The 26,718-nt window shown below is 40.0% G+C and overlaps 1 protein-coding gene across 1 annotated transcript; it reads left to right on the forward strand.

Annotated features, from left to right (window-relative positions):
* The first annotated feature begins 57 nt into the window (after positions 1 to 57).
* hsf4 (heat shock transcription factor 4) lies at positions 58 to 26,421 on the forward strand. The gene is made up of 13 exons (XM_023421247.2): positions 58 to 698; positions 3,338 to 3,446; positions 3,602 to 3,729; positions 5,055 to 5,179; positions 9,913 to 9,988; positions 10,616 to 10,683; positions 11,868 to 11,967; positions 13,701 to 13,819; positions 14,086 to 14,316; positions 14,444 to 14,561; positions 14,763 to 14,828; positions 21,913 to 22,010; positions 23,331 to 26,421. The coding sequence occupies exons 1-12, from the start codon at positions 573 to 575 to the stop codon at positions 21,970 to 21,972; spliced, it is 1,326 nt and encodes a 441-aa protein (XP_023277015.1). The 5' UTR covers positions 58 to 572; the 3' UTR covers positions 21,973 to 22,010; positions 23,331 to 26,421.
* The last annotated feature ends 297 nt before the right edge of the window (positions 26,422 to 26,718 follow it).

The following is a 26,718-nucleotide window of genomic DNA, read 5'->3' on the forward strand; positions in this document are numbered from 1 at the left end:
GGCAAGGGGTGGTGGTGGGGGGGCGGGCAGCAGGGTTGGGCTTGAATGGTGTGTGTGTTTGTGTGTTTGTGTGTTTGTGGGTGTGTGTGTGTGTGTGTGTGTGCTGACATGCACCTTCTGTGATGACATTCAGTTGGATGACTGGTGTGGCAGTGAGGACAGAGAGGGGCAGAGAGCAAAAGAGAAAAAGAAACTAAAGGAGCCACAACTATAGATAAGAGGAGGATATATTAAACAGAAAAGTCAAGGGAAGAGGAACAGCAAAGAAAAAACAAGGAATCAGAGACAAGGTGAGATTGTGTTATCAAGGACGCACAGAGACTGTTTGACCAACTGAGATGGCATTGAAGAGACTGAGACAAACCTGGGATTATCAGTAACAGATCATCAGCAGTGGAGTTTCTTAAACATGGACTAGTTTGAGAGTCTGCACATACATACATACACACACACACACACACACACGTACACACACAGACAAACACACGCACACACACACATACACACACACACACACACACACACATTAGGTTTCCTGTTGTAAACGGTCTTGGCAGTGGACAGGTGTCAGTATGCAGGAGTCTCCAGGTGCCATGGGTGTAGATGGCAGCTACGCCAGCAATGTTCCGGCCTTCCTCACCAAGCTGTGGACGCTGGTGGAGGATCCAGACACGAACCACCTCATCTGCTGGAGCGCTGTGAGTCAGAACATACTGTACATAACACTGTAACCTCTGTTTCTGTTTCTAGCTAAATGTTGATACAAAAAGTACAACCTGCTTCACGTTACATAAAAGTGAAAACAGACTAATATATCATTTGGAATTAAACTGAAAACATAAACCTCTCTATATCACAAATCTGACACAGTTAATAAAGTTGGTCTTGCTGCTCCGATGGAGAATTCCTGGTAGCGTGAGGTCTTAAATTGGGATTATATAAAACCTGAACTGGTTGTACCTGTATTAAGCGTATCTGACAACAAAGTGTACTTGTGAAAGGTTCATAGATTTTATAAAAGGTTATATTGTTGTTTATTTAACAATTTATTAGCCATTTCATAGTGTAATTTTGCAAATAAGGGCCTACACAAACCTACATCTTTGTTTTTTCATATTGAACCTACGTTTGAGAGAGAGTGATGCGTATCCTCTGCCAAATTAACATGCTTTCTTTAGTGTTAAGAACACACTCTGATGAGCATGAATATAAATTCTGTTATTGTTTGACCTTTGACCCAGGATAAGTGGCTAATTGTAAAATTCAGGTATCACTGTGACACATCTTCTTGGTAAATTCTGTGCCGACAGTAACAAAAGCACCTGCAGAATGAAGATTTGATCACTTTGCAAAATTAAAAGATTTTCTAAATGAAGTTTGATAGCGTTGTTGAGATAATAGAAAACAGAGCCCATATGTTGCCATGTGTGACACAAAGATGAGGCTTCAGTATAAACTGTAAGGGGACCGTCTCTCTGTTCTTCTTTGAAAGGAGACAAACACACAAAACAGATGCTGTCCAATCCCATGACATCTAGAGTGTGCAGCATCAGCTGTTGCATTGTCAGACTATTAGTAGACAAGTGAGCGTCACTACATACAAGGTAAAAACAACATCTTATTACAAATTGTCTAAACTTTATAAATGTCACACCTGTGCCGTAAGTGGCACATGGTAATCCATTTTAGATATAAGTAATGTGTAAAGTATTTACAACATAGAGCTGTTTTTCAGAGCAAAACAAAGCGACTGCAGTTGCTTACTAAGACTGGGAGAGAGCATGACTCATCACTGACAATGAGAGAGAGAGATAGAGAGAGAGACAGAGAGAGAGAGTTTGATTGGCTGCTGATGAATAGATCTTGAACTGTGGGGAAAATAAGTTACCTCCTCACAAAACTCATTTCATCATTCAGGTAACATTATTTCATATATAGGCTCCATCTAGTAGCAGGTGTCGAGTCATGTTGATGACAGTGACGTAGCGTATTATTACTGGCGAACTCTGCGTCTGGTCATGGCATGAAATAAAAAGTTTTATTCATACTAGTAAAACATCAGAGAGGTTTGTGTGTCTTCAGATTCCATGAAAGTGCAAAAATGAACACAAAATACCTCCAAACAGCTCATGTAGAATAATCTATAATCAAAATAAAAAAAAGTCTAAAAACTAATTCTGCTTTAGGTTCAAAAGTCCAATATTTCCTTTTATGTTTACATTAGTATCCCACGTTATTCATGGGCTGTAGCAACATCATAATTGGGATTTGATGTTTACATAAAATAACATTGACCTGATTAATGTATGTCCCTGTTCATGTGGTTAAAATGTCCACATGGTTCTGTCTCTTAACAGGATCTGACTTTCACTTTAACTGTCACCTTAATAATCATAGTTGAATTGTCGTATTTTGTTTATCCACTCACATTTAGTTTTCACTGCTTCAGATAAAGACAGATACAAGTGATCGTAAACCTGGTGTAACCCAGCTACAGGAGCACATATGAGTTTTTAAAACCAAAATAAGGGCTTATCGAGGTGTGTGAAAGCATATGATATTTAAATGAACAAGTGGACTCACACTCAATACTGAGACAAGTTGAGTTAAAGTGCAGGTCTCTTTCTTCACTTCTGCTCTTCCAGACTGTGTCAACCAGCAGCCTCCAGATGCTCTCAGAAATGTTACTAGTGGTTGAGCATGCTCGAATAATGCAATGAAGTGGTGAATACAACATTTGAACTCAGAGCGTAGTTGTGTGACTTCACATGAGTTTCTTCATTTTGACCTTTTTGAACTTTTGCTATTTGCTCTCAACCCTCTCATTTGTTTGAAGAAGTCTGACAGAGCTGCTTCTCTTTAGTGAGCCGGCGCTTCTTCAGTGTCTTTTAAAGGCGGGTTTTACACAGTAACAGTTTTCTGCAGCATCTCTATGATAAAAGTATCAGACTCAGTTTCCACACAACATGAAACTTTCCTCCTTTTCGTTTTTCTGTGCTGTAATGAAAACAGGTAAAGAACAGTGGTTCCTTTGATGTTTGGTTGATATCCAGACTGATTATATGGACCAGTGTTTATAACATCAGTCACAGAAAAGTTTGTGTTGTGTGTCACACTGCGCAGTAGTTTGCCTGTGTTTCAGACCAGGATTGATATTTACTAAGCCTCTGAAATAAGAAGGAAGCAGACCAGAGACGTTACTATGTTCACTGTAAATGTAAAATCCATCATATCTAAGAAAGATCATTTGTTTACATGCAGCACTGACGGACTGATTTTGACTTATCTACACTAAATAAGATCAGAGAACTAACTGACATATGTTTTGTTATTTCAGACTGGGACTAGTTTTCATGTGTTTGACCAGGGACGCTTTGCCAAGGAAGTTCTGCCAAAGTACTTTAAACACAATAACATGGCAAGCTTCGTTCGACAGCTCAACATGTGTGAGTACACTCTTCTCTTCTCTTCTCTTCTCTTCTCTTCTCTTCTCTTCTCTTCTCTTCTCTTCTCTTCTGTTCTCTTCTCTTCTCTTCTTTTCTCTTCTCTTCTCAGTTACAGTATTTACTGTGAATGTGTGCTTGTATATGTGTGTGTCTAGACGGTTTCCGTAAGGTGGTGAACATTGAGCAGAGCGGTCTGGTGAAGCCTGAGAGAGATGACACAGAGTTCCAACATCTGTACTTCCTCCAGGGTCACGAACACATGCTGGAACACATCAAGAGAAAGGTATGGACACACACACACACACACACACTGTCTCAAGACAAATGAAGCCATCTACTTTCCTAGGATAAAGAGACAAAGCCATTAAAGGTTAAAATGTCTAAGCCAGGGTCAGTTTCATTTTTATAGTCCCCAATCACGAATTCAAATCCAAATAAACATAGGGGTTTACAATCTTCAGTGTACATAACACTGTCTATTCTTAGACCCTCTGAGTAACAAGACTAAGAAGCTATAACCATGTTAGTGGCTCTGTGAGTCTGTACTTATAGAGAGCTGAAAGAAAAGAAGTTGCAAAAGAAAGAAAACCTCATTCAAAATCCCATCAACAGTTTTAACTAAATAATAAGATCCAAATAAAAAATAAAAACATAAAAAAATTCAGCCTTAAGATTAGAACTAAAAAATAAAATTAAAAATACTTTAGAAGAGAGTGTTGGTGAATTTTATGGATATGGACAAAACTAAGTTATGATGGACTCACGCTAGTAACTTTCCATGGGAGGTGTCGGCTTTAGACAATTGTTGTTGAACTTTGTTAAAGTCACTAAGGTTTTACTACTACTGCTGCTGCTGAAGTGGATGGAGATTTGTCTAAGAATACTCCAGCAGCGACAGTTAAAAGAAATGCTGAATGAGTGACTGCACTGAGTTTCAGAAACTAGTGGAGCGGAGGCATGACTTCATCATGACTTCAACTCTCTGTAAACTACAGCTTTGCTCTGAGCTAAATGCTAATGTCAGCATGCTTACTTGCTCACAATGACAATGCTAGGGTAGCATTATAATACCTCCTAAAACATTGGCATGTTATTGTAAGCAATTACCATTTTCACCAGCGTAGCTTAGCGTGTTAGCATGCCAACACTTGCTAATTAGGCACTAAACACAAATTGCACCTGATGCTGATGGGTAGGTATTTGATCTAAACAAATTTGACCTGATAATGGTGCTAGATGAAACGTGAAGAGATTATCAAAGTTATCACAGTTCATTCTGATGGGGTGAATGTATGTATGAAATTTCATGACAATCCATCCAACTTGGACTCTAATCCAAGATGCTGAGACGTGAAACGTCTTCAAGGTTCACAACCAAGTCCAGTTACTCTTCAACTACTTCAACTCTTCTTAAATAGTCAGGAGATCAATAAAGTCATTAGCATTCATCCACTGGGGACCAATGATGTCTGTAAAACATTTCTTCTTAAACAGACCAACACTCTCAAACCTAAAAGTTCTCTGTTCACAAACACAGTAGGGGGATTGTGTGGTTGTCTGTGCTTATCAGAATGAGTCACCGAATGAGGCTGTACTTTGTCTCTGCAGGTATCCATAGTAAAGAGTGAGGAGACCAAAGTTCGCCAGGAGGACCTCAGTAAACTGCTGTACGAAGTTCAGCTTCTCAGAACACAACAGGACAACATGGAGTGTCAGATGCAGGACATGAAACAGTGAGTAGAGAGTTTTAATGGCGCATGTGTTTTGCAGAGTTTAAAGTGCAAAGCTGTGGGTCCTGGGGACACAGGCTTTGTGGACATCTCCAGGCATACGGGCTTTTTTTTCTCTATGGAATATCAATCAGAAAATTCAACTGTCACATTGATCTTATAGTTTCTACTGGTATTTTTTGATTTTGAAGTTTGATTAAAGTCAGTGCGCTGTACTTAAAATCCAATGCTGCTCACCAGTCCGCCTTTACAGCCTTGTTGTGTTTATACGTGCACTTTTCCAAACTGCCACTAACTTTCTAAGAGGAAAGGCTTTTGTAAAGAAGTAGGCACGTTAAGCCAAATAACAAGTTGGAAGTTTAGTAGTGGTGACGTTGAAGTCATGTGACTGTGGTGTAATTCGTTTATAGCTTTAGCTTTTTACTTCTGGTGATTGTATTAAGGATTCAAAAATCATAAAAGTGATGTTCCTTTGTGAAGATTATCTTGCTGAACAAATCATATAAGTATCATAAACTTTTGTTTGTGACAGATTTTATTTTCTGCAATAATCCAAAGGCCAATGGAGAAATCCAATTGGCTTTTTGTTGAGGGAGTCAGGGTGATGCTAAATTCCAGTTTGGCCTACAGAATCACTCTATTCAGTATTACAAACTTGTGCAAACTCGACTCGACTCGGTTCCAGCTCTCGTACGTACTCAGCCCTCGACGCTTCCTGTACATGCCGAACTGCAGCCTGGACACTGACGAATGATGGCGAGACCGCTTTGGAGCTTCAGGGTTTGCGGGATTCATTCATTCCCCAGATTTAGACAGTAGACTCAGGAGACTAGACTTGTTACCTGGATATCATGTTAATGTGGAAGGTGCACTACATTCAATACTGGAAAACTTGAAATACTCTATACATTTCGAGGTCAGCCCCAGTACACACTCGTACATCCCAGCACTAACCAAAACACAACCAACTTGCTTTGTGCTGCCTCATTTCAATGGCCCTTCCACCTGTTTGCATCTCTCCTCCCATCTGTGCACCATGCACTCAGTGCTGGGCACCAAAATACCGCACAGATGGGCAAAGCGAATTTTAATGTCAGGAAAATACCAAACAGTCAGAGCCATGCTTGCTCTGGTTGTTGCGCTGCCACAAAAATAGGGCCACATGTTTGCCACGGCCCTCCACGGCCCCATTAAATGCCCAAACAAGTTCTGTGTTAATGACTCTAGCATAGCAATGGTTTAATGTACAGCAAGCTCGAACATCAGTAAAATGTTCTCTGTTCATAAGATATTTTACACTGTCCTTGTGAATCAAGTTGAAATACTGATGTTGAAGTGAAACCTTAGCTGGTTCAGCTGGAGCCTCAGAGCCCGAGAGCCACAGAGGCCCAGAGGCCCAGAGGCCCAGAGGCCCAGAGGCCAAGAGGCCCAGAGGCCCAGAGGCTGTAAAAGACACAGGTTTGATTTGTGTGAAAATGACACAGGCCTCACATTATTACACAATCTTGCAAGCCTTGTCTTGTAGAGAGGCTTAGAAATCTAGTTTTAAGAGTAGGATTATTTTGTTTAATATTATCCTTGTGTTAAATTAAATTCTCCCCCACTAAGTAACGAACAGGAACCCGGGGCAGGAAGTATTCCCTCTTACTGGTTGGTCTCTGGGTGTCTCAGCAAATAATTGGAACTGCGATGTATGAACTGCTGTGCTTAAAGCTGTGTTCAGACTGGAAACAGTAACTTTTTTATTTTGTCAAATAAAACGCTAACTTATGTATTTCTCCTATTTCAAAAGATATAATGATACTCTTCCAGAGTTGTAAAATCCTGTCTTATAGTATTATAAATCTGTGCATGAGCCTTAAAATTCACAGATCTGTTACTCCAACTTGACTTCCAGGATCCTATTTCATTGTCTCACTGGTACCTGAAACAACACGCTCTCACCAGCGCAGCAACATACAATTTAAAAGCGGGGCTTTTAGCCGAGAACCTAAAAGTGAGTGGGTGTCAGAAGGGTCCCCTGTGTCCCCTCACAGTTTAATATGGCCATGGTGTGTAAGTTATGTAAATGAAAATAAAAATTCTCAGGTCAGTTCGACATTTGACAGTAATTAACTAGAACATCCTCCCATTCTTACATTATCATCACCTTTCCTGTCTTTCAGTGGAAAGCAAGTTAGACATTAAACAGCCATGAAAAATTGCATTGCCTTAAAGCTCAAAAATAAAAACCCAGTTTGGATGCTTTGGAGTTTAAATGCACACATGCTCTTTTTAGCCTTATTTTACAGGGAAAATTTCAGAAGAGCAATTGACCTGTCTGTTATTCCTCTTGCTAAGTTGGAACAAATTACCCAGTGGATGAACTGACTTTTTCTCTAGAGGCTATTGTTGCTGAAAATAGCTGCTGTGTATCCATTGTGTGATGAAGCTGCTTTGTGCTCAGTATTGTTTGCTAATGAGAGGAGAGAATGTTCACCTGCTCACCTGACTCACACACACACACACACACACACATACACACACACACACACACACACACACACACACACACACAAACACACACACGCCAGTAATGACTAACGACATTCTTAGAAAGGATGAACAAATGTGTGCACATGTACGGCTATACATGTGCATGAACAATGCTCTTAGAAAATATTCCACCACAGACACGGCCTTTTGTATTTAAGCACAGTAACTGAAAACAGATGAAAGTCTGAATCTGTTTACAGATTGGCGTGTGCAGTTTTAAAATTTCTTGAAATGGCTGCTACATGATGATACAGGATGAGGTGAAATAGCAGGATTGATGGTTACATACTGTGTACTGTAACCTTGGGTCTATGAACATGAACATGAAGTCAGTGGAAGATTTGTGTGTAAGCTCAGTCAATTAAAATGAGCCACTACAGAAACCGACCCTTTGAGGTTTATAGACCTTGGTCTCCCACTCTAGAGTTGTGGCAAGGATCTAAGTCATAAACTACTGTAAATATTCCTAACTGTTGTTCAGTTTAACGCAGGCGGCACTTTCTAACTGGTGACTATAAGTTAAAGGGAAAGAAGTGATCTTACCAGACTTCTGTAGCCCAGCTCGATACTTCATTAGCCGCTACTAGCATAACACACATGAATCTCTGACTGCTGGTGGTGCAGTTGCATTGTGGGTAATGTAATGTAAACCAGCAGTCATTCCCAGGCTGCCGCTCTATAATGATAAAATCCCTAATTTACAATCACAATGCATGAATTCAGGTTTATGCCAACAGCTCAGCTGTGTATTTGCCTATACTGGCATTTACAATTGAATGATCACAGAGAAAGTTAGAGGTGACTAAACTTTCCTGGCACTGTTGCACACAGCCCCAGTCCTCATTGGGCTGCCATATGTCTTTGTTTTACACAAGATTTGCACACTGTGGAGGCTGTTTTGGAAAGGCTCCATGTTGGGAGGAGAAAAATGTAGTTTTAGTCTGGACAGAGCGCTGACACTAAGAAAAAAAAAAAAGTTTTCAAATTTACATCCACATTACTTTACGTTTCAGTAAATAAACCTGATGTGCTGTTAAACCATTTTACACCAGGAGAATTCAAAAATAACCAGCTCTCTTCAGAATAAACAGAAGGTGGTGAGCACAATGTAAAAATACCCCCTGCCAAGCAGACTGGACAGGCCTTGCCAGAGTCCAACAATGCAAGACACCAGCATAACCAGCACACGATGCCTAGTGCTACGTTTGACCTGAAAAATTGATCAGTCTGGAACAAGCAGTCAGTCCTCACATGTCTCTGAGCTCTGCACAAGGGAAAGCGATATACCTCTGATAATACTCTTGAGTAGCCTACTGGGGAATTAGCCAGGTAGAGTAATTAGCAGCCGAGTCATTTCCACCGACCATGGTGCCTTTGCACAGTAGGACAATCAAAAATAACTTATTTGACTCTTCTGTATGTCTCTCAACAAACTAAGGAGAAATCAGAGAGATCACATGTGCACCACCTTGGGGAGAGCTGTCTTGAGTTCTCCAGCTGGCGTTCTGAACACAATAGGAAGTGTCAACAAACATACTGTCTTCTCCTCACTCAGTTGTTCCCTCTGTGGGGGTGTGCAGTGGTGTCTGACAGATAAAGTAAAACTCTGCTGGTGCAGACTGACTGTGACACCAACTCTGGGCAGAGGGGTACCATCACACACTCTCTTGTTATGAACCTATCTGTCACAGCGAACAAGTAAATGAGGTCTATATATCAAAGAGCAGTGGCGAGGGAAAGCCACATAGTGCTGAATAGGCACAATCTTCAGAGTCAGGTTGGTGGGTGACACCTGCATTAAAAATGACGTAGAAACTAGACTTTTAGAGCTAAAAGTCATATGAAATGTGGAAGGTATTAAACTGTTTTGCAGTGTGTTTGTACACAGTAGACTTTATCAGAAGGAATTAGAAAGAAAACATGTACCCACGCAGACTCTTGTTCCACATTAAGGAAAGAAAATCGTCTAATTCCCTCCATCATATGTAAACCCACTGGTTCACTCACTTTGGGCTCGTTTTAGTAGAGTAGTGGATCATTTAAATTCTCTGGTACAGAATGTGTGAAAAGGTTGAGGGTGTTGAATACATTTGAAAGCATGAAAAGCATAACCAGGTAAAAAAAAAGGAAACAACTTTTACAACAAATCAAGATTCCTACTAAACATGGCCTCTCTTCCATCTTCCTCCCCCTGTCTGCAGGCAGAATGAAGTGCTGTGGAGAGAGGTGGTCTCACTGAGACAGAACCACACACAGCAACAGAAAGTCATGAACAAGGTCAGTCCGTGAGTGTGTGTGTGTGTGTCCGTGTGTGTGTGTGCGTGCGTGTGCGTGCGTGTGCGTGTGTGTCCGTGTGTGTGTGTGTGTATGTTTGAATGGCATGGACACGGAGTCATATCTAAGTCAAACTGTGTGAAGTGAACTACATCCTGATCTGATCTTTCTGTTCTGAAGTCTTGTACACTGCAGTTTGAGCCTCTCGGGCGAGAGACTGGAGGAAGTCTTACAGCCAGTCGTGTAGTGTAGGGTGCATGTTCTGTGTGTGCTGGTTCTTCAGTGTTCACCGAGCGCGAGCTATTAAACTTTGTTTAATGGTATATTATATACACTTCGAAAGTGTCCATGTGAAATGGTCAAAATCTAATTTCCTTTCCTCATTGTTCCAGGTGTAGTTTTGTATTACAACTGTAGTGTCTGGTACAATCCAAAAAGGTTCAATGTATGTTAGGCCCTCATACCACAAGATATATGACATGTTTTGATGAGATGATACAAGGTGGGTCACGTAACTTATTTCCTTTTTCTTGCTAATCGGATGTTGTGTGTGTGTGTGTGTGTGTGTGTGTGTGTTGAGACCAAGTGAAGATGCTGATTCATGCTATGCTTTTTCTCTCTCTTTGCCAGCTGATTCAGTTTCTGTTCAGCCAGATGCAGTCCAACACACCCAGCACTGTGGGCCTAAAGAGAAAGCTGTGAGTACACGCACGTGCACACACACACACACACACACACACACACACACACACACACACACACACACACACACACACACACAAACAGTGGAGCAATCAACAAAAGTGAGACAAACAGGGCCACAGAGGGGCAGAGGGAAGGGCTGGCTCAGCTGACAAACTGAACAATCTAACTCAACAAGCGCTGTGAATGGAGACAAGTGCTGAATCAGTCAGTCAGACACACACACACACACAAACACACACACATTCACACACAGTGAAGGCAGAGCAGAGTGCGTGACCCTGCTACAGCCTGTGTGTGTAAAATGCTGGTTCAGCTCTGCTGCTGAGTGTGAACACGGCCGACATGAGAAAGGAGAGGCACGCTGGAACACAAAAATGCTAAAGAAATCAGGGTCAGTGTGCTACCTGGGAAAGGAGTCATTTAGCTCTGTTTTTTACTGATCTTTATGTATGGCCTTCTTCCTTTCATAGTCTCACAACACAATCTGGGTTTAGCATCTCTATTATCTCAACCCACTCTCTCATGATTAACTCATCCCCTCATTTTCTGTCATATCTGTTCTGTCAACTATCTAAAAAGTGCTCCAAAAACCTTTAAAATGATGAGTCTACCTCCATGCTAGCAGCAGCAAAGCTAACATCTGAGGCAAATGCTAATGTTTTCACAATGGCAATGCTACCATGTTGATGTTTAGCCTTAAATTAACTTTAACCTGACACTAGTTGAAAAGTTTGGGGATCACCAAAGTCCACAGGATTTATCCTCTTGGTAATGGATCCAATAGTTGCTGTGATTTTCAGTCTGGACCAAAGCGGTGGACTGACCAACCGACCAGTTGTGCCATTCCTACAGCCAAGCTGTATTCAAACTCATCGTCACTTATCAGGTTTTCTAGAGGCATTTATGTGTACCAGCATAATTAGCTTTAATGATACGGAAAAGTCACTGACAGTAAAATTCAGCAGCAGCAGTGAAGAGTAGTGAAGTGTTGATATAAAGAGATACATCATTATTACAGATGTCTGAAACAGATGCCTACCCAATAAAGCATACTGTGAATAACCATTTTTATTCGTTAATTAGTCAGTACTCTGATGGTGATGTCCCACTGTCATGACTCTGTATAATTGTTATGACTCAAGATGTGTGACTGATTGAAAACTTAATTTCCCTCCAGGCCCCTGATGTTGGATGATGGCTCTCCCAGCCCTCCTGCCTCCAAGTTCAGCCATAGTCACCCAATGGAGCCCATGCATGAGCCCTTCTACATTCAGTCGGTGAGAAAAATACACAAATTATACACCTAATGTGTTTATTTACCACTTACCACTAACACTGGCTGCTTCTTAACACCCACAGTGAGCCCATATTAAATTAGTAAGAATATCTTAATGTTGCACATTACCAGAGAAGTAAAACATTAAGCTCCTGTATAGTAATTAATGCTCTGCTGCCTTTTCTCAATGACACATTTTGCAGGGAACTATAATTAGTAAACTACTGTGCCGCTGACCTTCCACACTGAGCGCAAATGGTGCTGGCAGCCACATCCAGTAAACATCAACTTTGTAGTTACTGGCTGGTGTTTCTAAGTGCTTGGCCATGTTGGGAATTTATCTTTGAAGCCGCTTGATTTAGCACACACTATTCCTAATACAGAAGAAATCACATTCTTCAGCAGCTCAAGAGAGTGTACCTGACACTTGATATCCACTACATCATAATGAATATATTGGATACAAAGAATATATATACTGAACATAAATCTCCGTTAACGCCCTGCTGCAGTCAGTCTCTATGTCTGTTTTGTTATGTCAACACTAGAGGGAAGCAGTGCGTAGTGACAGATTTACGGCTACAGATGTGCTGTGTGTGACTGTACACACACTATACAATCTAAAGCCTTGGATCGCAGTGAATTGACTGCTTTTGTATCATAGTTTGTAAAGAAATATCATACAAGGGCACTACTGCAAAGGCAAACAGCCATAACTACAGGTTTGGTAACCTGATACTACTGAACAGATAGAAACGCTGTCATGCCTTCATTTTGATGCTGCTTATTTTACCTCAAAATGTCACTGTCATAGACCATAGAAAATACCAGATATGCGCTCTGCCTTTGCATGAGCTTCAAAGCTTGTGTTCGTCCAGCTTTCTTGTCCATTCCAACTATTTTGTTTAAGAAAACTAACTTTATTCTTTATTATTTATAGTTTCACTTGGATTAAGTGTCATCAGTATTTTGTGTTTGTCTACATTCAAAATGTATATTCAAATTAATACAGTAAATCATCAAGTGAATACATGTAAGTAAAGGTAACTTAACCACACAAAATCATTTGAATTCCAACACCGTCAAAAGCTGAGATGGCAGCTACTAACATTAAGCTAAGCTAGTTAGCCAAACATGCTAAGCTGTTTGTTTGTTTTTCTCTTCTACATCATGACTTTTACTGTCGTCTCATTTAGATATGTTGGATATCAACCTGAATTACCAAAATGTTGCTTTATCAAAAGAGATTTTTCAATTACAGAGGGAGCTGAGGAGAGGAAAAAGTACATTTACTGTAACTTTAGCTAAGGGCTATCCAGTGGCTTCCTTCTCTGTTTGCTTCTCAAGTTATTTCTCCAACTTTAAAGGTTTAGCTGTCTCTTTCTCTGTGCCATGTGAGTTTTATAGCCCAGATATTATCAAGCCAGAGTTACTGGAGCACTACAACCACAGAAAAATAACTGTGCAGCCAGATTATAGTTTAGTTTGGAAAATTACACATTTCTGTGGTATAATATTTGTATATGATAAAACTCAAATTCTGGTTTTACAATAACTCAGTTTTAGCACATACTATATATATACGTATATATGTATATATGTATAGTGTGTGGAATATAGACCATCTGTAAATCTCCGCTGTAACATCACCAACTGCTCCATTTATTTTAAATGAGCAACACAGTGGAACCAAGACAAGAAACGTTACCTCAGTCCTCTCCTCTTCATCCTCAGCCATCCAGTGACACTGCTTCTTGCTCTACTAGTGGGCTGACAGGAGGACCAATCATATCAGATGTTACTGACATATCTCAGGCCAGCATGGCCCTCCAAATGCAGCCTGATGAGACCAGGTGAGTGATGCAAAACGTACCGTTTTCCATTATAGAGGTTTACCTCTACATCTACTGCAGCACCTGTTTTTTTGTTTAGAATATTGTAAAGGAGATCATGGATATTGGATCATAAAACTTTTATCAAAATCAGCAGTTGGTATCGATGCATCAAACTGATATGGACAGGTTTCATAGATTTTTATGTGATTTATTGCATTGTGAAACATAGACCCTATTTTAATGTTTTCTTGTCCCACCATCACAACTTTTGACTCTACTAATAGGGAGAAGTGCATGATGCTTATCAAAGAAGAGCCTGTGAGTCCGGGAGTGAGAGGAGGAGGGAAAGGAGGCAGTGTAGGGGGAGGAGAGGCTGTAGCATTGACTTCCTCCTGTGAGGTGTGCTCCTCTGAACCTCCTGTCCTCCCTGTCGCAATGGTCCAGTCTGTTCTGGAGGGGAGGAGCTCCGCGGCCTCTGTGGTGGAGAGGAGGAGTAAGAGACCCGCCCTCGACAGGTAGGTGGTCAGAACGCTCACATAGAAAATTCCATGTACATTCAGATGTTAAGAGACACAAAGGTGCACAGTGAAGTAAGTGTGTGTGTGTGTGTGTGTGTGTGTGTGTCTGTGTGTGTGCGCGCAGAGTGGAGGTTTCAGATACAGTGGAGAATGTGGATATGAGCCTGGAGGAGCTGCAGCAGCTGCTGCTCAGGAGCCATCAGCAGAGTACTGTGGAAGCTGGGACCAGCGCTGTTATGGATGTGAGTAATTCTTCATCACTGTACAGAGACACACAATCAGAAACATAGTGACAGACAGCTTGTTCAACTGGAGATACACTGATGTCTGATATTTAAAACTTCAAACTGGTACCTGTATCTGCCATTTTTTACAGCAGCCAATTAACTGAACTATTATTTAATGCTGAATAAATGTTTTTTCTCTGTCCTGTGTCTCCGTAGCCCTTCAGTTTAAGCCTACCTCTGACTGAGTGGAACTTCACAGAGATGGAGTCCAACCTCAAATCAGTAAGTTGTACAGTGTGACAGCTATATACTGTTGATAACAAGTGAACAGAGCATCTAGGAGGAAGCTTTCCTACATAAGAGTAACCACCTGCACCTTTAATCATGCTACATGATGGCAACCCAAGATGTATATGTGTATAAAATCCTCATGTCTTCTTCTTTTGAAGACTCGAAGGGGGAAAAACAACCACACTAGGCATTTGTTTTACTTCTTAAGAAGATCTATGTTTTCATTTTCCTGACAAGTGACCTCTTGTGATGTGATGTGAATAATGTCTGCCCGCTCTATAAAAACACCAGCAATCACTATTTGATCAAAGTTTTTACACCACTGCAAAAATGATTTGATTTGAATGATTTTTTGGCAACCTGGGACGCTGCAGCACAGCACTGACATAGTATCAAGTTATACGGTTGATATGGTGAATGTGCTGCAAACGTCAAGCAGTTACTGAACAATGTTAGCATTCTTTCTGGCCTTCTGTCAAATTTCCAAAGTCAAACATTCACTACTTTCTAGCTTTGTTTTTGGTCTCCACCAACTCCTGAGGGAAATATCTGGTTGTTCAGCTGCTAAATGCTCCACTATGTTCACCAGCTGGGTGCTAACTTTGTATATTTGCTGTTTGGTGCTGGGAAGGTTGCGTACTTTGGATTTACCTGAGCAAACACTGATTAGAGGAGTGAGACTGACCCAAAATAGTAAAGTGGTTGACTACACAACAAAACAATTAGCTAAAAGAGGCTGAAACACTTTGTAGAGCTGAGGGGCGCTGTGAACCAAGTGAAAACTCTCTGTACGTTCATCACCACGAGCGACGCCTTTCGCATTACACAGTGAGTTATTTCATCTGTCATTAAAATAAAAATATTGATTACAGCAGCTTGACTATTACATCCAAAAACCCCGCCTTTTTTCTTGTGTGGTGGGTGAATCATGTCATCTGCTTCCACTGAACGACTCACTTCTTATCATATCATCTGAGTAAGGGTGGACATCTCCCTACAACACACTTTGGCTGGTAGATCTTTCCCATGAGGGGTCATTTAGACTGAATAGCTCTGTGCTTGAAAAATGCACGGTGCTGTGTTGGTGTGCATGTTTTGCTGCAGGCCCAGTGTGAGTAATATATCCATTAGTCTCAAGGATTGTGAAACGCAATCGTTTCATCCTCATTTAATGCCCAGTTTAATCAGCTGTGAGGTAAACTGAATTAATATCGGTAATCTACCGGGAATTTGTGCTTGCACGTATCTGATTGGGTCGGATGCTGTTGCATTTCTTTCCAGCAAAAGCTGAACTTGGTATAACTGTTTTACAATATGTTGCCACAGCCCTCTGCATCTTGGCACCTTATGGAAGTGAATGAGGGGCTGTATTTTTTGATAAAGTGTCAATTTGAGTTCGAACACAGCATTGATGAAGACTCACTGACTGCATAGACACACTGTAGTTAACTACATAAACAACACTCACATCAGTGCAGTGTGGAAAAGTTCCACCAGGTGGAGGGTTTCTGCCAGAAGTGAGATTCAACACACAGCTCATAAAAGAGTCGGTTGTGCATCTGAGGAAGGAGATCAAATTGTCCAACGTCACTCACAGACTTAAGATCTGGAACAAAATAAACTGGGCCATTGCTAAAAAATTCTGCACCCCACCACTGTTCTCACAGTCTGTAGCTCAAATGTCAGAGAGCCCACTGCTAAAACTCAATGCTGGCAGAGTAATCAATAATGTCACTGAAGTCCAATTTTCTAGCCGCCTTGCACTGAATAGACACGATGGTGAGGCTGTTCAATCTGTCTTGACATATTGTGGCGCTTAAATTGTTTTTCATGTGCTTTGTGAAAAGCTCTCTCACCATCAGCAACTGTTGCAGGAAGTGTACATTACAGCTTAATTGTGTAGCTACAGTACCTCTCCAAAAATGCTTTGCCATCTGCTAGATTGCTTTTAACAGCTGAAGTTGGGAGATGATAGGTGCCATGACTGATCTGCAAACTGGTTTCAAGTCAGTGAATGTTTGTTTGCCTAATATGTCATGCAGTTTTTTCTCATCGTTGACTGTGAATGTCAAACAGTGTTAGCTGTCACTCGGACTGCCTCATTTTTGGTCTTCTCATCATGGAAACATTTTCCTCTCCTGTGCCGACTCACGCGTTGTGGAACTGCGGTGCAACATCTGTCACAATAATCACAAGAGTGGTTTCCCGTGTTTAAATGCCCCAGTGTTGGCTGTCTGTTTATCATGAAAAATATGTGCTGAATGAAGAATATTTCTGTCATCAATGCACTGCAATACTTTAGGCCAAACGGTGAGGACAACTGCATTGAGACGTAGGGTAGTTCTTAAAGTCTTTTTTTTTTTGATATTATGAAAAATATCACGTGGCGGGAAATATTGCGATATTCAATATTATTGAAATTCTAGAGTCTAGCAGCTGAGCAATGTATTGATGAGGATGAGGACTCCGGAAAAAACATATTTTTGCCCACCTAGAAATCCAACATCAGTAACTATTTGATATATTTTGAATATTTTCACCACTTTATCTCGCCGTCAAACAGCCCTTTCCTTTGGCACTACATTTTCTCAACCATTGAACACTTGCAAGTGCACTTACGCCATGCATTGTATTACACCGCCGATCAGCTGTTTGAGTCAGATAGGGCTGTTTGACTGCAAGATGAAAATACGTGCCTGGTGGGTCCTCACATCTCTGAAAGCGTTGTAAGTATTTATCCAAATAAGTATTATGTGGAATTAAATTAAATTGACCACATATTTCAAAATGAATATTAATGGTTGCTTTTTTCTCATCTGAAATAAATATCCAAATTTTATATCACATGAGCAGTTTCAGGACGAACATTATAACAGATCTGAGCCTGGCTCAAATGGTTCCCCCCCAAAATGCATGCTGGGATCCTTGGCTGCCCCAAACCCACACAAGTCAGTTTGTAAAGTGTCATCAAAAAAAAAAAACCAAACCTTCCACTCATTCAGATTGCACTTGGCTGGATGTAGACTTTGAATTGGAGCAGTACTTGGACTGTGACTGATGAGGTTTCACAAATTCACAAAAACACAAGTAGAGGAACACAGACTGAGAAAGGCCTAAAGTGAAAACCGCAGCCTGTTCTATTTAATACACATGAAACATGAAATTATATATGACACGTTAGCTAGCGAGCTTTAGAGGTACTAGAGTTTGCTAAATTTTCATTACAGCCACACCAGCTGCCATTTCTAGCTTTTACTATTCATGCTAGCTTCCCTAATCATCTGCTGACGAGCTGTATGGTTCACAGACCCTCATCTTCTTGTCTAACTAAGTGCTTCCCCCAAAATGTCAAACAATTCCTTTAAGGATAAGACAGCCGCAAGCTAAGTAAATACCCAAAAGATTTTCTGGTGCCATTTATTCATGAGGAGCCCTTTTTAAAAGTCTTATGAGTTGTACCTAATAACTTTAATGATGGTAATGAATAACTTACCAATTCTTTATTAATTAGTTAAGAGCCACTAATAAGAGCAACTTTAAGCTTGATGGGTTGTGAAAAATCTCTCTTGCTGTTGAATCATTAATAGTCAAATCATTAATGAACACAAGTTTCTTACTTTCTAGTTGGCCATCAAGTCTGCAATTATAACATAAGTCAGTCAGTAATTGATAAAGGGTAAATAACATCAGTTTTGCCGTCACAAATGTTTATAGAGCCATTGATAAAATGTTGCACTTTGATAAGCCATCAGCTTGTTAATCACCTGCAGTTATTAGGTAATTATGGGAAGTTACTGATAAATTATTTTTGCATTAATTCATAATTTTAATATATAGTTGATAGTTAATCAATGCAGCGCTTTCCCACTGGGTCAGTGGTCAAATGGTTCACAGGAGGGGTCTACCTGATCCAATCAAGTTAAAAAGACAAAGCAAGCCTTTAATGGTTTTTAACTTATGAACCCTGATGACTAATCAGATAGTGCTACAGGATTTTCTGTCCTCTGCTGAGCCTTCCTGCTCACGTCGTGTGCAATTCTTGATCTTAAGAGCTGAGCAAAGATAATAACAAGGTCCTTTTGTATGCCGCGTTTTCTTGCTCCAATAGAAGTGGATCATAACATGTCAACAACTCTAGAAAAAGTCATTATCATCCATTATCCAGAGCTGCAGTCCTCCGTCTAGAAGGCAGATTTCTTGATGCTCAGTGTAATATCTCGTTTAAAAGAGAGCTTGTTTCTCCTCTATCCCTGTTTGATTTTGTTTGTGCAGCTGACAGTCAATACTACTCCCACTAATTAGAGACTGCTGCAGGTTTTTCCACTTCCAGTGACAGGCTGAGTGTGCGTCTCGTTTGCCTCATATTCCGGTGATTTATCATACGCTCTGTGCCATTTACCCAACGACGTTGTGTAACCATCTTTGGGAGCTCCCGTGTGACTTGAAGATCTCGTTTTGTTCATGAGGGAAAATCTCTTTTTTTGACTTCATACACTGAATATTGCTCATGAAATGACTTGCCTTCACAGTGCTCAGGCTTTGCTGTGTAAGGTCTGTCTCTGGAGGTTTATTGGCAGCCAGTTATATCTATCACTATCTGTTCTCTCTGGCCGCAGTCCTGGGCCAGCAGACAAATTGATATTGCTCTTTTACATTCATCCCTCTTTGTGTTCCCTGGTTGTGCCTTCTCTCTGTCTTTCCACCCTCAGCTTCTTCATTACTGCTGCTGTTGCTCTTCTACCTTTGCTTCCTCTCGTTCCTCTCTGTTTCCTGACAAGCCCACACTTCCTTCAGAGGCAGTATCTGTAGAGCAGATATACAAAGAACTGTTGACAGATGAATGTAGCTTACAGGAAGGCATTTCAATTCAAGAAGATGTGGTGGTGATAAGGAAGCAGAAATTAGTTTCAGTATGCTTTTAGACATGCTTTAAATGTGTTTTAGCAAACCTTGTGTGAATAGCCTTGCAGACAGTTAATACTAACGTTTTGGGCTAAAATTAGGTTTTTAGATGTGGTACACTGACTGTTGGGTGTCCAATTCACTCAAGTCAAAGTCGATCAAATAAACCATGTGCTGATAATAACACCATTTAATTCTCAACTCGCTTTCATCTGAAGTGTCCTTTGTGATTGTAAGTGCAGGATGCATTATTCGGTGAAACTAACAATAGCTGCTGAGTAGTGCATTCCCTATTATATCAGATCAGGTCATTCTGATTGTATGAAACCCACATCGCTGAGCCAAAATGGCCAAATAATAAACGAATAATGTATATACTGATAACCTCATTTGATTACTAAGTATCAGGAGAGAAGCATAAGAAGTGGATGCATTATTCATCAGAATGGATTCTGTAGCTGCTGAGATTCTCGCCCCCTCTTATTTTAGCTAGACCTAAGGGAACATGCTTGTTTGGTACAAGACCCAACAAAAATCACATCATCATCATTTAAAATATTTTTTCACATTCGCAATATCAAATACCAAAATAATCACAATATGTTTTGTTTTTTTGCATATCGCATATTACAGAGATAAAACAAGGCGAATAAATCAAATAAAAACAAGTCAAACAGTTGTTTGCCCATATAAATACATATCTGCACTCTTTTATATACAGTCTATGATCTACACTGATGTAGAGAATGTACAGTAGAAGCGAACACACACACCTACAGGCTCGACATCAGCAGATTACAAAAATGCCAACCCAAAAAAGTTGTTTTCTTCAAATGTTAACACAGATATCTGCAGTCTGACGTGTACAGGAAGTGCATTCCAGAGTTTAGAGGCCTTGACAGGTCTATTATATATTCTGGGGCCAGCCCAAGTTGGGCTTTAAAAGTAAGTAATAAAACTTTAAAGTCAACTCTAAAATGTAAAGGGAGCCGGTGCATTGATGCTAAAACAGGTGATCCCGTACACAGAGGGAATATTGCTTTTCATGGTGCATCTGCATCCTCAGTCTTCGTTTGCATTCTTTTACCCGTCCAGATCTTTCATCCTCATTGATGAAGCTGACAAAGAAGATTATCTTGTTTTTTAAAGTCATTACAGTGACTGATAGCGTTTACTTCAGCTGTGCGCTTGCAGTTCTCGGTAGGCAGCGTGAACACGTGAGCCTGATAGTGTGTCTCACAGTAAAAGTGTGTCAGCTGCCTGTACTGGCTCGCATGTGGTATTCTAATGATTATAACTGTTGTTATGGACAGAGGTGAATCAGCTTGCTTTGGTGGCCTGTGCTGAGTGTGTGGCTGCAGGTAAAAGTTGTGTTGAGCCTTCTTCATGTCGTGGATCCACTTCAACGAAAACACCAGTTATTGAGAGTGTGACCACCTGATGACCCTGTAGACTTGCCTGTACTCTCACACTCACACACAAGTTCATCTGAAACCACGCTCTGTTCTTTGGTAGGACAGGACAAAGACATAATTCAGGAAAAGGTTTCTCATACCAGAGGAGTTGCTGTTGGCTATCATGAAGATACTGATGGTGGTTGAAAAACTGAGGCCCACCTATCAACTCAATAGCGCAGCAACTGTAGTGAGCAGATACAATGCACATGTAAGGCTGAGTCACACTGCTAAGCATCTGCTCTGAGGGATGGAAATCAATATACATTTCTCTTTAGTGATGGCTGCTAAATGATGAACATGTCAGATAATAGATTTTACATCTTGTAACTACATTAAGGAGTATTGAAAACACGAGTACAGAGCCGAGTTAAAAGTATACTGACACTGTAACTGAAATCACTCAGTTTGCTTCTTATTAAATGTAGTTGTCAGCTGCCTGTATATTTTTTTTATATCTATTTCCTTTCTGTCCCTTATCTCTTCTAAATGCCATAATTTGGTGTTTTTACAATAATATTGTCACTTCCTCTTTATTCTATTCACAACATCTTTTATCTGATTGAGGTTCAATTCACTGTTATTGAGCAGAAGGTTCTGCTCTTAGTCTTTTATTATTTGTCATAAAATTGAGAGTTAGGGGTTACGGTACTTAATGTGTGTGTGTGTGTGTGTGTGTGTGTGTGTGTGTGTGTGTGTGTGTGTGTTCTCCTTCATAGTACATGTTCCAGAATCAGGAAGCGGAGGCTTTTCCAGCTGCTGGCTGCGAGGAGCAGTGACTGATCTGAGCTGTGGACTGTCCTTTCTGAAGTGGAAGGTAACAATCCTGTGACTTAATCTGCTAATGAAGTGGTCAGTATTTTCACATCTGGACGACATACTAATCTTAAAGGATCAAATCCCATGAAGACATGAAAAACCCACCATGTCTTATTTCTGTCTTTAAGCACTTTCTGACTTCTCCATCCTCTCTGCAGCACTCAGCCACAAGACCATTGTTTCTTACTGAAAATACAAATCTTTAAAACTGGGTTATGAATGTATACTTTCCTTAAACAGCTGGTCAATGTAGTTTTTAAGAAACGTTACTCATACAGATGTAAATATTACATTTGCAGGGGGACTATTCATGGCCGTGGATTAGTATGGCTGTTGATGAATTGATCAGTATTTGAGGCATCGTGTAGCAGTGATGGTTTATATTGGAGTGAGTCAAAATAAACTAGACTGCCCATGTTCATGGTAATGAAGGAAAATGTCACCCAGTGCAACAGTTTGGCTCATTTATATATTTTTAATTTATGGCACACGCGAATACACAATATTAGGCTTTGGCTACACAGGCAGTGCTACTTAGAAAAGTCGGTTTATAGTTGTTTTTTATCTTTTCATGGAATTTGCTGACAATATTAAAAATATAGACTCTTGTCAAACTTAACCACTAAAACAAAAATACCAGAGGATTATATGTCGGACATTGAACATATTTCCAAGAAAACAGAGATTCTTCCAACTACTTTCCTGAAACTGCTCTTTAGCAAAATAATGCCATCACCATGGTAACAGGAAAATGTCATGCAGGTGCATTTTAAGCAGCTGTATTGTGAACATGTGAACGGCATGCAATATATATGTGGTTGGAGCATTAAAGTGCATGTAAATGCATGTTATTGTTTTCAAGTGCGTCTTAACGGAATACTCATTCGTACATAATCAGCCCCTCTTTCCATACTGGCCATTAAGTAATCATTTTCTAACTTGACTAGTAAAAAAACCAGCATGTACAGTTATTGTTCAGGACAGGGAAGTTGATATGAGGCTTCAGTCACCTCTTTTTGTTTCCCTGGGCAATGTTTCCTGGGTGAGCTGTACCACCAGTACCAGTGTGGAGAGGAGGGATGATTACAGCAACCAGTAACTCTACATATGGCATATAATACATGAACAAACTGGAACCATTCTTTAAATTAAAACTTACCTTCATCTGAACCTCTGTGGTCTTGAATGAGTTACCTCGGCGAGAGATGAGCACCGTACCCACACTGATCCTTAATGATGGAAATACAGTCTCGCTAGTGTTACGGATTCTATAGTTAACGGTTGTTTCCTGACTCTGCCACCTTGTTTCTCTCCTCAGGCCACAGAAGCTGCTGCTACCCTCATTATTCCACTCTGCATGAGTTTGATCACACGGCCCTGCCAGGCTCTTTCCTACACAAGGCTTTATTTTCATTCTTTACACATCCACATATCTACAGAATGAAACAGCCTGTGGAGAAAATGTGGATTTTTTTTTTTTTTTTTTTTAATGAACTGATCAAAGCTTACATTTCCTGGTTAGCTGACTGCCATTGGCCGCATCAGCTACCGGCTCTGTGGGCATGACCGATGCCTGCATTGGAAAGACGCTGGTCTAAGTTACCAAAACAAACAAAAACAAACAAAAAAACAAGTGTGTTATGACATGATTATATCTAGACTCCAGTATTAAGCCAGCTGGATGCAGACAGTGCATTCTCGGCTCCAGCACTTTAGTCTTTGTGTGAGAGGGAGTTCCTGCTTGTGGAAGTGATTTTTTTTCTTCCTATAAAGAATCTATTACGGATGTATACAAATGAATATTTTTATTATTTTATGCTTATTACAAAAACACTGTATTTGTATTCAGGGGAAAAATAGTCACTGGGGGGCACAGTAGAATATATTACAAGTTATGTGATTTTTTTTCAGTCTGTGTAAGGATGTAGGAAATGTAAGGGCTCCTCATATAATTAATGCATTTCAAATCATGATATATGTGTTGAGACAGATGAGAGGTGTGTTAACCTTCGTGATATGAAAGGTTCTTCTAGCAAAAATATGGATTCAAGCCACTCTAAAATCCAGAAAGAGAAACCTTTTTTTTTTTAAGCATATCATGATAGAAGGTTTTACCCATCTAATGTATCTTTGCACAGGCCTGACATGTAGCCAGAGACTTAGAGTTACTCCTCTTCTGTCCATTTAAATGTGAGGTTTCAAGTTCATATTAAAAAGACTTCTCATTTGACAAAAGCATGAACACCACTGCATTTTTGCACAATCCGTATCACTAGTTACATATAGTTATGGCAAAAGGTCAATTATTTTCTGTTTGTAGATGACCAACGCTCTGTTGCTCTCAGTGGCAGGGTTTTCCAAAACTCGAAGGCAAAATTTAGTCTTTCATCATGAGGTTTCTGAATGTTACTACTGTTGTCATCTGGAAACAAAGACCACATGTTGAGTCAAGACATACGGTCTTTCATGAGTGTGCATAGAACATAGAAACTCTGATAAACAGTCAAGACAGTGGGATGCTGGTTTTCATACTCTGTAGAAAAAAACAAACAAACAAAAAGAAAAACTCAATTGTCCAGGAGCCAGTCTTTAAAAAGATTTCATTATGATTGACTATGTGTCATTAAATGTATGGTGGGGTGGTTACTTGAGAATTTAATTAATTTAATTATAAAACCATGAATACCTGCTTGACCAAATGCATATTAATTCTCTGGATTACTAAAAATCATTAACAATTCTAACTGATAATGCCATTCGATGTAAAATATTAGTCCTCGGCACTGGTTGCGGGCAACAGTTTAAATATTAACTTAGTGCTAAATATACTTCTGGGAAACCTCCTGGAGATGAGTTGAATTGTGCAATACTGTACAGAACTGTGAGAACTCACAAAATTGCAATACATGGATGACCATAGGAATGTAGGAAACAACAACTGTGAGCGGTGGACTGGAACACAGTAAGATGCACTGCAGAAGGATAATGTTAGCCTGTCAATCCAAAAGCCCTGCTAGCTCTTCACACTGAGTTGATCTAATTGTAATTCAGGTACATGTCAGCTACAGTGTAGCCCAGGCTACTGCAGCTATTTGCATAGCTTTGTAGCTACGTCATCACCCCTTAATATTTAAACTATAAGTAATGGATCTAATATTAGGGATGCATGTTTGCACTGAATCGCTGCGCATTTTGTCCCCTCTGTGAATCCGAAAGCTCAGCTATCTCTTTACACTGAGGAAGACCAAAAGGATTTCAAACATCTGACTGTCCAGCTGAGCAGCAACTCCTGCTAGCAGCTAGCAGGGCTGAAGTGCAGGCGGTGATTTGCATTAGCTTTTGGAAAAAGGCGAAGCATTGTATTTTCTCAACGATGTAATTTTGAATCTGTTGTGAACTCTGCAATGCTACAACTGCTGTAACGCTGTCATTGAAATTTACTAAATTAATGATGCTGTAACTTTGCATCTAGATTCAGCACAGTGTGATTCTACAAAAGCTAAAAAAGAAATTCCTTAGACATGATTACAATACAATATATATTTGAGTTTTCTTATGTCTGCATTAAGTGAGTAAAAATACAATAAACTACGAAAGAGTAGCTTGAACAAATGAAAGAATGTGTTCATAATGTGTAGACTTAACTAAACATTATATTGAATTTGTCAGTCAAAAAGCTAATGCAAACTGCCCCCTGCAGATTAACATTCTTGTGGCAGACCCTCCTTCTGTGTGCAGGCTTTGGGGAGAAGGGAGAAAAAGCAAGCTGTGGTGTATAACAAGTGAAATTGCACTAAAAATGACAGTTGTATGATATTTGAGAGTATACAGTACATTTTAGACATAGCATTTATTCTTGTTCCTCATGATAATATGAGTGTTAATGATTTTTTTCAAGGAGTGATACATACACACATTCAGTTGCTGTTGTGTTCTTAATTTATTCTGTTTTCCATTTTAATCATTTGCACTGGAAATAAACGGATGTGTGTTCAAATGACATTTATGCTTGTCAGGATTGCAAATAGATAAAGAAGTATTTTTGTTCATTGAGTGAAAAGATCTCTGCTGTAACAAAAGCCTGGCATCCCAAAAGCACCTCTGCACTATGAAAGGACAACACTAGCCTACATCAGTATATACAATATATGAACAAAATTAGACAGTGAAACCCTTTCCTGCTACAACGAAGAACATCTGCCGTCAGTGAAGACGGAGAGATGATCTTAGTGCTTAGATGCTTTTGAAAGTGGGCCACAACCTGCTGAAAATGTGAATTGTTTTAAATGGTTTTTTGCAAAGACTAAGGTGTATTGTTACACAGAGTCAAAGAAACTGAAAATGTATTCCACCTGTGTATGAAATATTTAAGTTGTTAAAACAAATAAAAATGAAAGAAGGCAGACTAAGAGACATTTCGATTTTTCTCTTTGAATTGGTGCTTGAACTTCCGTGCATTTCCGATCTGTGAATTTACAGATTACAGTCGATTTTAAAATCAGGTTGCATCGCACACACGTAGGAGAAACTAATTTCAAACATTATACACACTACAAGATTATTGTCCCAGAGGGAGCAATCCAGGAGCACACGCCACCTCACATGATGTCATCTCATGTTATACTGTATGTCATGGGGAAGCACATGTAAACAAACTGGAGACTGCGATGCAACAACTGGCTGAAACTGACGTGATCATAATCATC

This window comes from Seriola lalandi, unplaced genomic scaffold (genome assembly GCF_002814215.2).
Source record: "Seriola lalandi dorsalis isolate HSWRI2012SDOR001 ecotype SW California unplaced genomic scaffold, Sedor1 jcf7180002054671, whole genome shotgun sequence".
Classification (NCBI taxonomy): domain Eukaryota; kingdom Metazoa; phylum Chordata; class Actinopteri; order Carangiformes; family Carangidae; genus Seriola; species Seriola lalandi.